Consider the following 12,130-nt stretch of genomic DNA (forward strand, 5'->3'; position numbering starts at 1 on the left):
AGCGCACGTTTAAGGTCCAGACGGTGGAGCCACACTTTTTCTTTCAAAGGATGCAGAGGCAGAAAGAAGGTGGGCAAAGTGATATTCTGCCCGATGTGGAAGGAAGTAACAACCTTGGGCTGGAAGGATGGATGAGTCCTAAGGACAACTTTGTCCGGATGTATAGAGAGAAAAGGAGGCTTAGAAGAAAGCAACTGGAACTCACTCGCTCGTCTGGCAGATGTGATGGCCACCAGGAATGCCGTTTTGAGAGTCAGAAGCCGTAAAGGACAGTTGTGAAGCGGTTCAAAGGGAGTGCACATAAGAAAAGTTAAAACCAAGTTCAAGTCCCACTGAGGCATAACGAAGGGAATAGGAGGAAAGAGGTGAGTTATTGTGAGAAAGTGGGTTTCTGTTGCAGTAAATCCCCCCCACCTCCCTTTTTTTTGTTGCCAGACTACTGATGCTCTTTGACTTGATGTGCTCTGGGGCCCTGCCAATCAGGTCCCCGGGGCCTGTATTCTTTCCCCACAACAAAACCCAATTGGCATCTCTGGCCACAGTCCGCCCCTGGTAAATGGTACCCAGGGCACTGTGACCAGAGAAGGCCCCTAAGGACTGCAGCATTTATCGTGCCACCCTTAGAGGCCCTGTACGTGTACACACACACACACACACGTGTACACCTCCCCGCCCCCTTTGCAGGCTGTGTGTCTGGGTGCAGAACCAAACATTCAACATGGCACACATCCCTGTGTGCCATGCCCACAAACCACTGCCCTGGCATACATCAGTTACCCCTCTAGCTGGGTGCCCTATGCAAGTAGTGAGGGTATAGGTGCATGAGCCCTGTACCCCTACAGTGCCCAGATCCATTCCTGGGCCCTATAAGTGCAGTGCTGCCATTAAGAGTATATGGTGCTGGGAGGTTGTCATTACGAACTTCACAGCCCCATAATGGCTACACTGAAGATTTGGTATCAAACTTCTCAGCACATTAAACCCACACTGATGCAAGCCTTTGCTGTGCACCATACCACAAACTTGTTCCACCGGCAGGCGTATACCGACTTAGTGGAGGGACGCCTGGCTTGCAAGATTACATCACAGACTTCAGGAGGCAGGTCGAAAGACTTCAACTGTCGCTTCGCCCACTCACACCGCAGGCCACACACTCGACCCCATCTTCGCTGCCAACAGCCACACCACCAAACTCTACCAGACCATCACTGCATCCACTTCTCCTACCAGAAACCACCTACTCACCACCACCGCACACAACCCCCCCGACGCAACTGGAGCAAAGTCGCAACAGAACAACTGATCTCCACCCTCGCCCAGAACCCACCGCCAGGAACCTCGGACCCCGACAGCCGCCACCGACCTGCATCACTGGTTAGCAGACTGCGCCAACACCCTCGCGCTGCTCAAAAAGTCCTCAAACACCCTGCACAGCGCCAAGGCCAGCTGGTTCACCCCTGATCTACAGAACTCCAAACGAGAACACCGCAAAAGAGAGAAGGCCTGGTGCATGGATCTCACCGAACCCAACCACATCGCACTCAGAGTCCATCCGCAAGCATCACCAATTGATCCGCACCGCCAAAAGAAACCACTTCAAAACAACAGTTAAGAACGCTTAGGCATCGTCAAAGAACTCTCAAACCCCAGGACCTGCTCCAACGAACCCCCTCTGTCACAAGAGCTCTGCAACTCCCTCGCCACCCACTTCCGCCGCAAGATAGAAGAAATTCACAACAGCTTCAGTCCCAAACAGACCGCAGACACCCACGAACCCGACGCCCCGAGCAACACCAACCTCCTCCACACCTGGACCCTCGTCAACGAAGACGTCACTCACACCATGGCCTCCATCCACTCCTGATCCCCATCGGACCCCTGCCCTCACCACATTTTCAATAAAGTTAGCAACATAATCGCTCCACACCTCTGCAACACCATCAACAGCTCCTTCGAGTCAGCCACCTTCCCGGAAATCTGGAAACACGCAGAAGTCAACGCACTACTGAAGACCAAGGCGGACCCAGACGACCCGAAGAACTACTGGCCGATCTCCCTCCTCCCCTTCCCGGCCAAGGTCATCGAAAATGTCGTCAACAGCCAGCTCTCCCGCTTCCTAGAAGACAGCAAGGCGCTCGACACCTCCCAATCCGGTTTCCGAAAAAAATCACAGTACCGAGACCGCACTCATCGCTGCCACAGACGACATAAGGATCATGCTCGACTAAGGAGAAACCGCAGCACTCATCCTGCTGGACCTCTTTGCCGCATTCGACACGGTATGCCATCACACCCTCCATACACGACTCCACAACGCCGGAATCCGCGACAAGGCTCTCAACTGGATCTCATCATTTCTCACCGGCAGAACCCAGAGAGTCCGCCTTTCCTGTCTGAGGCCTCCAAGATCATCTGTGGCGTCCCTCAAGGATCCTCCCTCCGCCCAATGCTCTTCAATGTCTACATGGCTCCTCTCGCCAACATCGCTCGGACACACCACATCAACATAGTATCATACGCAGACGACACCCAGCTGATCCTCTCCCTCATGAAAGACACCACTACTGCCATAAACAACCTACACAACGGACTACACACCATCTCTAACTGGATGGAATCAAGCCGCCTCAAGCTAAACACCGATAAAACAGAGATAGTCATCTTCGGCTCCAACCCCTCAGCATGGAACGACTCCTGGTGGCCCAACTCCCTAGGCACCGCACCCTCACCCACCACCCACGCTCGCAACGCGGGCTTCATCTTGGACTCCACTCTCAGCATGACTCAGCAGGTCAACGCAATCTCCTCCTCCTGCTACAACATTCTCCTCATGCTCCGCAAGATATTCAAGTGGATCCCCGTCGAGACCAGGAAAACCGTCACCCACGCCCTGGTCAGCAGCAGATTGGATTACGGCAACGCCCTATATGCAGGAACAACGGCCAAGCTACAAACCAAGCTACAACGTATCCAGAACGCATCCGCCCACCTCATCCTTGACGTCCCACGCCGCAACCACATCTCCCCCCCACCTCAGAGACCTACACTGGCTACCCGTACCGAAAAGGATCACCTTCAAGCTCCTGACCCACGCACACAAGGCTCTCTACAACATTGGTCAAGCCTACCTCAACGACAGACTTTCCTTACACGCTCCCACACGCCATCTCTGCTCTGCCAACCATGCTCTCGCCACCATCCCCCGCATCCGCCGCACCACCGCCGGAAGATCCTTCTCACACCTCGCCGCCAAAACCTGGAACCCTCTACCACTCCAGCTACGCCAGACCCAGGACCTCCAAACTTTCAGGAAACGCCTCAAAACATGGCTTTTCGACCAGTAGCATCCCCTCTCCCCAGCGCCTTGAGACCCTAACGGGTGAGTAGTGTGCTTTATAAGTATATTGATTGATTGATGGAGGTGGAGACTGGACAGGTTAGGGGTGGAGGACCGTCCCCTGCTGCTGCGACAGAAGAGCCTCCCGAAGAGGCAGTCTGATCAGAGGATCGATGGCAATGTTGAGCAGCTCGGGATACCAGACTCTTCGTGCCCAATCCGGAGCCACATGACTGACTTGGGTCTGGTCGCGACTGCTCTTCAGCACTCTCGGCAGAAGCGGTATACGCAGAAAGGCGTACCCTAGACCGCAACTCCACTCGCGTCGAAAAGCGTTGCCTAGCGGGTGCCGCCTTGGAAATTCCAACGCGCAGAACTGCTGACATTGCGCGTTCTCTTCGGTGGCAAATAGAGCTAACCAAGGCTCTCCCCACTGTTGAGAGACATTGCGCCACGTCAGAGTGAAGACGCCATTCGTGATCCATCATGCACCAGCGGCGGAGTCCTTCGCCCTGGCGTTCAGAGAACCTGCCAGGTGTTGAACCACAAGGGATATACCCTGATGTTCCAGCCATATCCAGAGGCGGCGGGCTTCTTGACATAGGGTCCATGACCACACCCTCTTCCCTGTACAGAGGGAAGGAATACTTTCAGTGCAAGACGAATCGCTCGGAGCTCCAGAAGGTTGATGTGGAGCCCAGACTCCGCCGGAAATCAGAGGCCTCTGATCTCCGCCTCTCCCATGTGGCCGCCCCATCCCAGAAGGGATGCGTCCGTCACCACAGTGTGGTCCGGTTGGGGAAGGGAGAGGGATCTGCCATTGACCCAATCCTGGTTCTAGAGCCACCACTGAAGTTGAGGTGCAGTGTCCTCCGAGATCTGGTCGCAATCGGACAGATTCCCCTGGTGCTGCGCCTACTGGAACTTCAGGTCCCACTGCAGAGCCTGCATATGCCACCTGGCATGATCGACCAGCAGCATGCATGAGGCCCAGCAGCCTCAGTCATTCTGACAAAAGCGGGATGGAGGCTGAACGATCGGAATCCTAGCCCGAATATCCCAGACTCGCTGTTCGGAAGGATAGTCCAGAACATGCGTCGTGTCCAGAACTGCTCCGATGAAGAGCTTCTGAGAGTGAATCAGGTGTGACTTCGGCACATTGATGGAGAACCTCAGTGAATGCAGGAGGTCTGCCGTAGTCTGGAGGTGGGAGACAACTACCCGGGGTGAGCCCGCCTTCAACAGCCGGTCGTCGAGATAGGGAAAGCCCGAAACCCCCGACCTACGCACATAAGCTGCGACCAAAGCCATCACTTTCTTGAACACCCGAGGGGCGCTGGTAAGGCCGAAAGGGAGCACAGTGAACTGAAAGTGCTCGTGGCCTACCGTGAACCGCAGGTAACGCCGGTGGGCCGGCAGGATGGGGATATGAAAGCAAGCATCCTGCAAGTCCAACGCTACCATCCAGTCTTGCGGGTCTAGGGCAGACAAGACCTGAGCAAGCGTGAGCATCTTGAACTTCTCCTTCCGGCGGAAGCGATTGACGTTCTGAAGGTCTAAGATAGGATGCAGGCCCTTGTCCTTCTTTGGAACCAAGAAGTAGTGGGAGTAACAACCACAACCTACTTCTGGCATCAGAACGCGCTCGATTGCCTCCTTGGCCAAGAGGGCCGCAACTTCCTGCTGGAGAAGTGCCAAGTGATCCCCTGATATGCGGTGGTACTGAGGTGGCATGGCTGGAGGGGTGGTCTCGAATGGGAGGGAGTAGCCCCTTCAGACAATCTGTAAAATCCACTTGTCCGAAGTGATGGTGCGCCAGTGGGGGAGGTGATGGCGAATCCTGCCGCCCACTGGTGTTTGGAGGGCATGAAACACCAGACTAGGAAGGTTTTGAGGCAGTGGTGGCAGGGGAGGTGGTGGACTGACCTGCCCGCTGGCCCCATTACCCACCTCGGCGGGTCCTACGTCCGCAGCTGCGCTGAGACTGTTGCTGCACAGGCCTGTGGCTTTGAAACAAACGTGTCTGGGCGCCCCTTCCTTGGCCACGAAATGAGCGAAAAGCAGAAGCTGAAGGAGTGCGCGTGGCCGAAAGGCCCAAAGACTTGTCAGTAGCCCGCGAGTCCTTAAAACGCTCCAACACACTCTCTGTCTTGACGCCAAAAAGGCGAGTGCCATCAAAAACATGTCCATCAGAGTGTTCTGGACATCCCCAGAACAGCCAGTCGTCCTCAGCCAGTCGTCCTCAGCCAGGCGTGATGGCATAGCGCCACTGTCGTGGAAATTGCTCTGCCCAGCGAGTCGGCGGTGTCAAGGCCACAACGAATCGTGAACTTGGCTGCATCTCTCCCCTCAACAATAGCTTGGGAGAGCACCGTCCGGGCCTCCTCCGGACACTGAGGCAGCACCTGCGCCACTGTATCCCACACAAAGTGGGAATAACGGCCCAAGAGGCATGCAGTGTTAACAGACTGCAACCTTGAAATGGGGTAAGAGAAAATCTTCACAAACTGCTCCAGTTTCTTGGATTCCCTGTCTGGAGGTGCGGAAGGGAATGCGCTCAGAGACGCAGAGGCTTGCACAACCAAGCTCTCAGGGGTAGGGTGTTGGGAGAGGAAAATGGGGACGACCTGGGCCGGGCGATGGCGTCGGGCCACGTTCCTAACCACGGGAGCTCCTATGTTGGGCCTGGACCAGATGCCCAAAAGAACTTCCGAAAGTGCATCTTTAAAGGGCAACAGCGGCTCCGCGGAGGAAGCCGCCAGGCAAAGCACTTCTGTCAGCAGATTAGTCCTGACTGCCACTGTAGGGAGCTCGAGGTGGAGTGCCTCTGCTGCCCTACGCAACACCACTGACTAAGTACCACCCTCCTTCGTAGCCACGGTAGACGGAGACAGTGCACCAGGTTCTGGAGAGAAATCCATATCACCTGCGTATTCCAAATCCTCTGCCCAGTCCGGGTCTAACTTGCATTGGGCTGCGAGAGGGTCTTCTGACCCCTCCCAGTCCTCAGTAACCTGCTGGGCAGGTGGGAAAGGAGGAGGATGGAGAAAGGGAGAAGAATCCCCATCGGCGTCGATCGACACCGGTTCGGCACTGTCTCCATGTCAGGGTGAAAGCCGGGGACGACATCGGTCGGGGAGCCGGCCAACACCGGTGCCGTAGATGTCGGTGGAGGTCATACGAGGTCAACTGACATCGGCTGTGATCCATGCATGGATCCATGGGCGTCTCGCGTTGCTGAGGCCGGAGCAGTCAACGACGTTGGGGCCGGAGCAGTTGACCAAGAAGGGCGAGGACCCCCAGTCGGAACAGCGGGGCCCGAAGGCGCGCCGGCGGGGCCAGACGGGCTAAAGAGACGGTGAAACCCCGAAACTGGTCCTAGGATGCTTGTTTCCAGTCCAGGGAGGACCTGGCTTGGCAGTTCGGGCTGGACTGTTCCCATGAGGCACAGGGTCAAGACTGATTTGCATATGGCTGGGTTCAAACTGGAATGGCATGGTGAGCAAAAAAACGATGGATTTAGGCCCAGATCTTTGTACTGGGGTGAATGTATGACATTGTTCTGCATTCTGTCCATCAATTGTTGTGTTTGGGCTAAAGAGACGGCCCATGGCTGACAGAAATTCCTGCAGCTGGGCCGGAGTCCCATACGGACCCAGGAAAGGCAGGTAGGCCGTTGGCAACTGCGTAGACTCCGCTGGAGCCGCGTGGGAGGCACGAGCCGCAGGGGTGGCACGAGCCGCAGGGGTATTACCAACCGCACCCTCAGCCGTGTCGTGCGACAGGCAAAGGAAGAACGACGGCGCTTCTTTGACTTCTTGTGCTTCGTCTTACCTGTCCAAGTGCGAAGACTTCGTCGAACGATGGTGGCGGCTCCGCGACCGGTCCCTCGACCTACCACGGGACCGGGAACGGTGTGGAGCCGACTCCTGGGCCTCAAGCAACTTTCGGGACTGCTCCCGCAAAGTTTTCGGCCCGGCATGGCCCGGCAGTCAGGGCTCGATGTGGGGTCATGGTCACGCCCCAGGCAGTAGACACACTCATGGTGCGGGTCAATCACAGACATCATGCAGGGACAAACCTCGCAAGACTTGAACCCGGTTATCTCTATAACACCAGGAGTCAAAGACTCAAAAAAGACAGAGACAAAAGTCACCAAAAACTCAGTAAAGAATTGTCTGGGGGTACCACTCTCTCCGGATCTGCGCTTGCTGGTGCACACAAAAATAAGTAAACTGACAGCGCGTGAGGGCGGCGTCTAAGTAGCTGCCGTGATGTCATCCCGGCGATCACAATGCCTATGATTGATTCGAAGCCGCACAATGCTACCTTCCGGCGCTCAGGAGTGCTGCTCACGAAAACTTTCCAGATCCAGTCTGACGCCTGGGGGCAATTCTAAGGTAAGGAATCCATCACTAATGTGTCTCTTTCAGCTCTTACTAGTAGTGCTTGTTAACTTTTATGTTGAGATATAGAAAAGTTACAACCTTGCTTTCTTTCTGGATGGCAAGTTGGATCAGGGAGCTAAGGCTCACTGCCCTTCATCCTTCTGAGATACCATTCAATTGGAAAATAGCAAAACATGTTATTTCTAGGGATCAGAATGGGCAAAAGAGCTCTATTTAGTGCTACAAAAATAGCTAATTATATCAAAGAAAGGTTTTATATCAGCTTATATGAACCTTACCTGACTGAGCTAGGCGGTCCTTGGCATTGTGGCACTGCAACTGTTCTATTCGGCTGCAAAGAGATGTCACTTTTGTGTGCAACCTCTCCAACTCGTACCCTGTAAATTCCTGCTGAAAATACACAATACGCTCAGATGTTTTTCATTCTTTAGTATGCCGAGTACAAATTGTTAAATTAAGCAAACAATATCCTTTGTCCATAGGCGTGTAAGTAACCAAGCACAACTTCGTAAAAGTCAACTAAGCAAGGTGAGATAAAATATCATGTTTCAAACTGAAGTGTGAAGACACCATCTATTACATGGACCTGCATAGCCTACAACTATGTAGAACAAGTTACTTACCTTTCTGGTGTCTATCTAATCGCAGACTCTATGCCTTTGGAATATCCCCAGGCACCGAACTGATTCCGGATATTTTCCGTACCAGGGGTCCTGTTGCTTTGTGGAATGCATGCTGATGTATGTCAGTTTCATTCATTTTTCTCAACCCTTGCCTACAGACGCGTAGCATTTAACAAATTGTAAGTGACACTGCGCTGATCTCTAAAGTGGGACATTTTAGATGGGAAAGAAGAAAGAGGCTACTCCACAGAACGGGGACGATGGAGGGCAGTGAGAAAATCTGCAGTCAGAGTATCCACCAGAAATAGTGTTGCCAAAGGAGTGGCCTGAAGCCGCATGGAGCCGGACATGTGTGCTGGAGCTTCAGCACTATTGGCCTGCAGAGGCACTAATCCTGAAAGATGTGGGTCTAAGTGGGCTACCATGGACTCCAACTAACAAAGCGGGGGTGTCGAGAGGAGACCCACAGAGGCTCTCCACCCAACTCCGGGAGAGACCACTGCAAGCAAAGAGGCGGCAAGGGCGGTGTGGCCTCACATCTAAATTGTCTGGCAGCCCACCCGGGCAGGAAACATTAGAATGGAGAAGGACATGGAAGCGGCGGTGCAGTCTTTAACCCGGAAGCCGCAGGAACAACAAAGGTGCCGAGGTGGGGCCCGAGAAAGGTGTTCTTCAGCGGATAGGACAGCCGGAGTAACAGGAGCCAGGGAACGGAAGCGCCCGAGCCCCTGGGGAGAGTCAGGCAGAGAGCCATAAAGACAAACTTATACAAAGAGCTGCCCAGAAGGAGAAAGTTGTGAGGTGTGGCAGACATGGACAATTATGAGCCTGTCTGGTGAGTGCCACGGGGAAGAGGGGCGGGGTGCTCGTACCCTGCCGCGGCAATCAGAGCACTCTGTGGGGGGTGCTGGCTGTAGCCGGGAGTTGCAGGCCTCTGGTTGGGGGGCACAACAGCTTAACTAACTAGGAACAAGAGCTGCGGGACATGAGGCGGCCTGTGGTGCAGAGATAACCCAAGACCTGTGCGAGGGCTAGAAGAGGATATGGGCAGCCAGCACCATGTGGAGGGTGCAGTGAGCTTTGCGATCAGGATGGGCCACAAAAGGCACACAGGCCCGCCAAGACAACACCCCACCCCACTGTGGCAGGAGGGCTCACCTGCCTGCCAGCCAGAGACCAGGGACCAGACCCTTGAGCCTTATACCACTTTGATACTGGCTGTCATAAACGAAACTAAAACAAGCTTCTCTGGAGCACAAGATCGAGACAGTGACCCAGGAGGTGGGATTGCTGTGAGCAGACCATACAAATATTGGTTGAAAGGGTGTTGGCCATAGAGCACACCATCACACAACTGACTACCACAGTGAAGGGAGCCCAGAGCCGCATCACGAAACTGGATGCAGACAGTGCTGCGCTGGCAGTGAAACTGGACAACCTGGAGGGTCGCTCACACCGGAACAATGTACGGATAGAGGTAATACCTGAACGGGCAAGAACCATCATCCGGGCTACATGTAAAGACTGGCTAATATCCACAGTGCTAGAGGGCTGGCACTCCAAATTATTTACTGTGGAGGGGGCACATCAGGTACTGGGTGGACCATCCCTCACGGGGCCACTATAAGAGCTATGATGGTATAGCTGCTCAACGTCCCTGACAGGTATCACACCATGCAAGTGGCCCGGACCCACAGGCCTCGGCAGGATGGACCATGAACATTTATTCGGATTACACTACAAAGGTCCAGAAACAGAGAGACATTTCGAAGTCAAGAAACATTTGAGAAGCCTGAAGTTTAAATATATGCTATTTCCTGCCACGCTGCGTGTACTGAACAGCCAAGAAGCCCATTTCTTTGAAACTGCGGCTGAGGCACGGACATGGCTTGAAGAAAAGGGCCACCAGATACCCGTACCCTGAGATGCAATGAAGACCTACGGTTCGACCAGGACTCTTCTTTTCAGGTGCATGATGACTAACTTGTTGCACGTTTCGGTTTCGTGCCCAAGCACCAAAGATACCTAATTTGGATCTGTGACTGAAATCGGCTTCTCGCAGTCTAGGCTTGAGACTGGTTGTCTTCAGTGGGGTATATGGTCGTTGATGATTTGGGGGAGCCAAGTTCTGGATCCCCATTTAAAGGTGCAGAAGTAAACCTCATTCAGCATGCAGGGTGGAACTTATGAGGATCTGGTCGGTCTCTTCCGGAGCGGTATGGAGTCAGTACTGTGCCAGACAATGGGACCTAGCAGTATGCAGGAAATTACTGGAAAAGTTTCTGGATACAATATGGTGCCTGTGGGTTATTCTAAGGTGAGGAATCTACAGTTAGAAGTATCCACCTGAAGAATAATGTTAAATATTTGAAACTAATAATTTTCCAACTGTAATGTCAGCAAAGTAAAAGGACAGAATGGTTGACAAATGACCTCTACCCACAACAGACAGTATAGGAAAATAGTTACTGCTAAGTCCCTCCTCAATATGAAGGCTTTACAAAGGTTAAGCGGATCCCAATACAGAACGAGTCTTTGGAAGAAATGTTTTTTTAAATAATTGAGATTTGCCTTCTTGGGTGGCTGCTGAGGAGTAAGCTCCCCATGCCAAATTTATGTTTAATGTTTTTTTGGAAAGAGTTGATATTCCCTCATACTGATGAAATGTTAGGTTATGTTATGTTATTATAGCTTATAAAGCGCACGATTACCTTGCGGTGTCCTGGCGCTAAGCACTGCCAACTAACAATAACAAAAACTAGAACTGTGAGAAGAACCAAGTCTTGAGATGTTTTCTTAAGAAGCAGAAATCAGAGGAGCTTCTTAAAAAAAATGGGAGTTCATTCCAGATCTTGGAAGCGCTATGAGCAAAACTTCTACCTCCCCAATTAACTTTTTTAAACTGGGGTGTTTGTACTAGTTTGGCCTCAGCTGACCTAAGAGTTCTGTTAGGCACGTACCAAAAAAATGTTTGTCTAAGGAACTTTGGCCCGATCCCGTTCAGAGCCCTGAACACAATACACGCCGCCTTGAAGCGCGCTCTCAGACGAATAGGGACGAAAATGGTTGCTTTGGATCATTAACTATTGATCTGTGTTGAGGGTGAGGAAGGGGAGAAGTTTATTTTAAGGCTAGTTCTAAGTGGCTCAATTAAAAGCAGGTGTATACAGCTGCTAAATGAACAGTAGGGTATTGCCGACTGAGAAACCACAGGGACTAGGCCTTAACGTTTCATATTATGGTAAAAATGGATGCATCCATCAGTCAAGTCTACGGATACTAACATGGACGAGAATGTGCTAAGAGGTTTGGTTGGAAACGGTCCTTCTCTTCATATAAGCTTATCAAGTTAACCATAGCATATTTACCATTTAATCCATTAAGTAGTAAATACATAGTGTGTCTACCGACCAATGAAGTGCTGCGCCGTGGTCAGGAGACTGTACAGTATAGAAATGCATGTGTTGCTGGTGCAGGTAACTCAGCTCACTGGATCTGATGAAATGGTTGAAATAAATATGTTTCTGCAGCAATTTAACTGCCCTCACAGTATTAAATCCAGGGTAACAGCTATTCTTTTTGCTTTATCTTTCCATTCCAAAATTACAATACACTCCTAAACGAAGGACAAGTGCTGTTGCTGCAAGGCTTTCATAAGGTATGTAAGATCGCCATCTTCTCAGGTCTATATGCACAATAAACGGTAGGAAGAGCTTTGCACCTATCTGTTCTTTACCACTAAAATTTGTGGAGGGAAGATG

General features: G+C 52.4%; 1 protein-coding gene across 7 annotated transcripts in view; it reads right to left on the minus strand.

Moving 5' to 3' along the window:
* Positions 1-12,130, minus strand: part of NUP98 (nucleoporin 98 and 96 precursor) — a 791,668-nt gene that overhangs the window by 18,542 nt on the left and 760,996 nt on the right. For 4 of the 7 annotated variants that reach the window (XM_085623457.1, XM_085623456.1, XM_085623459.1 and 1 more), the window contains one exon: positions 8,025-8,133. In XM_085623457.1, coding sequence (XP_085479583.1) covers positions 8,025-8,133 — 109 coding nt within the window. Of the gene's footprint in view, positions 1-8,024; positions 8,137-12,130 lie in introns of all 7 variants that reach the window. The other 3 variants (XM_085623458.1, XM_085623454.1, XM_085623455.1) reach the window with 1 other exon arrangement.

This window comes from Triturus cristatus, chromosome 8 (genome assembly GCF_964204655.1).
Source record: "Triturus cristatus chromosome 8, aTriCri1.1, whole genome shotgun sequence".
Lineage (NCBI taxonomy): Eukaryota > Metazoa > Chordata > Amphibia > Caudata > Salamandridae > Triturus > Triturus cristatus.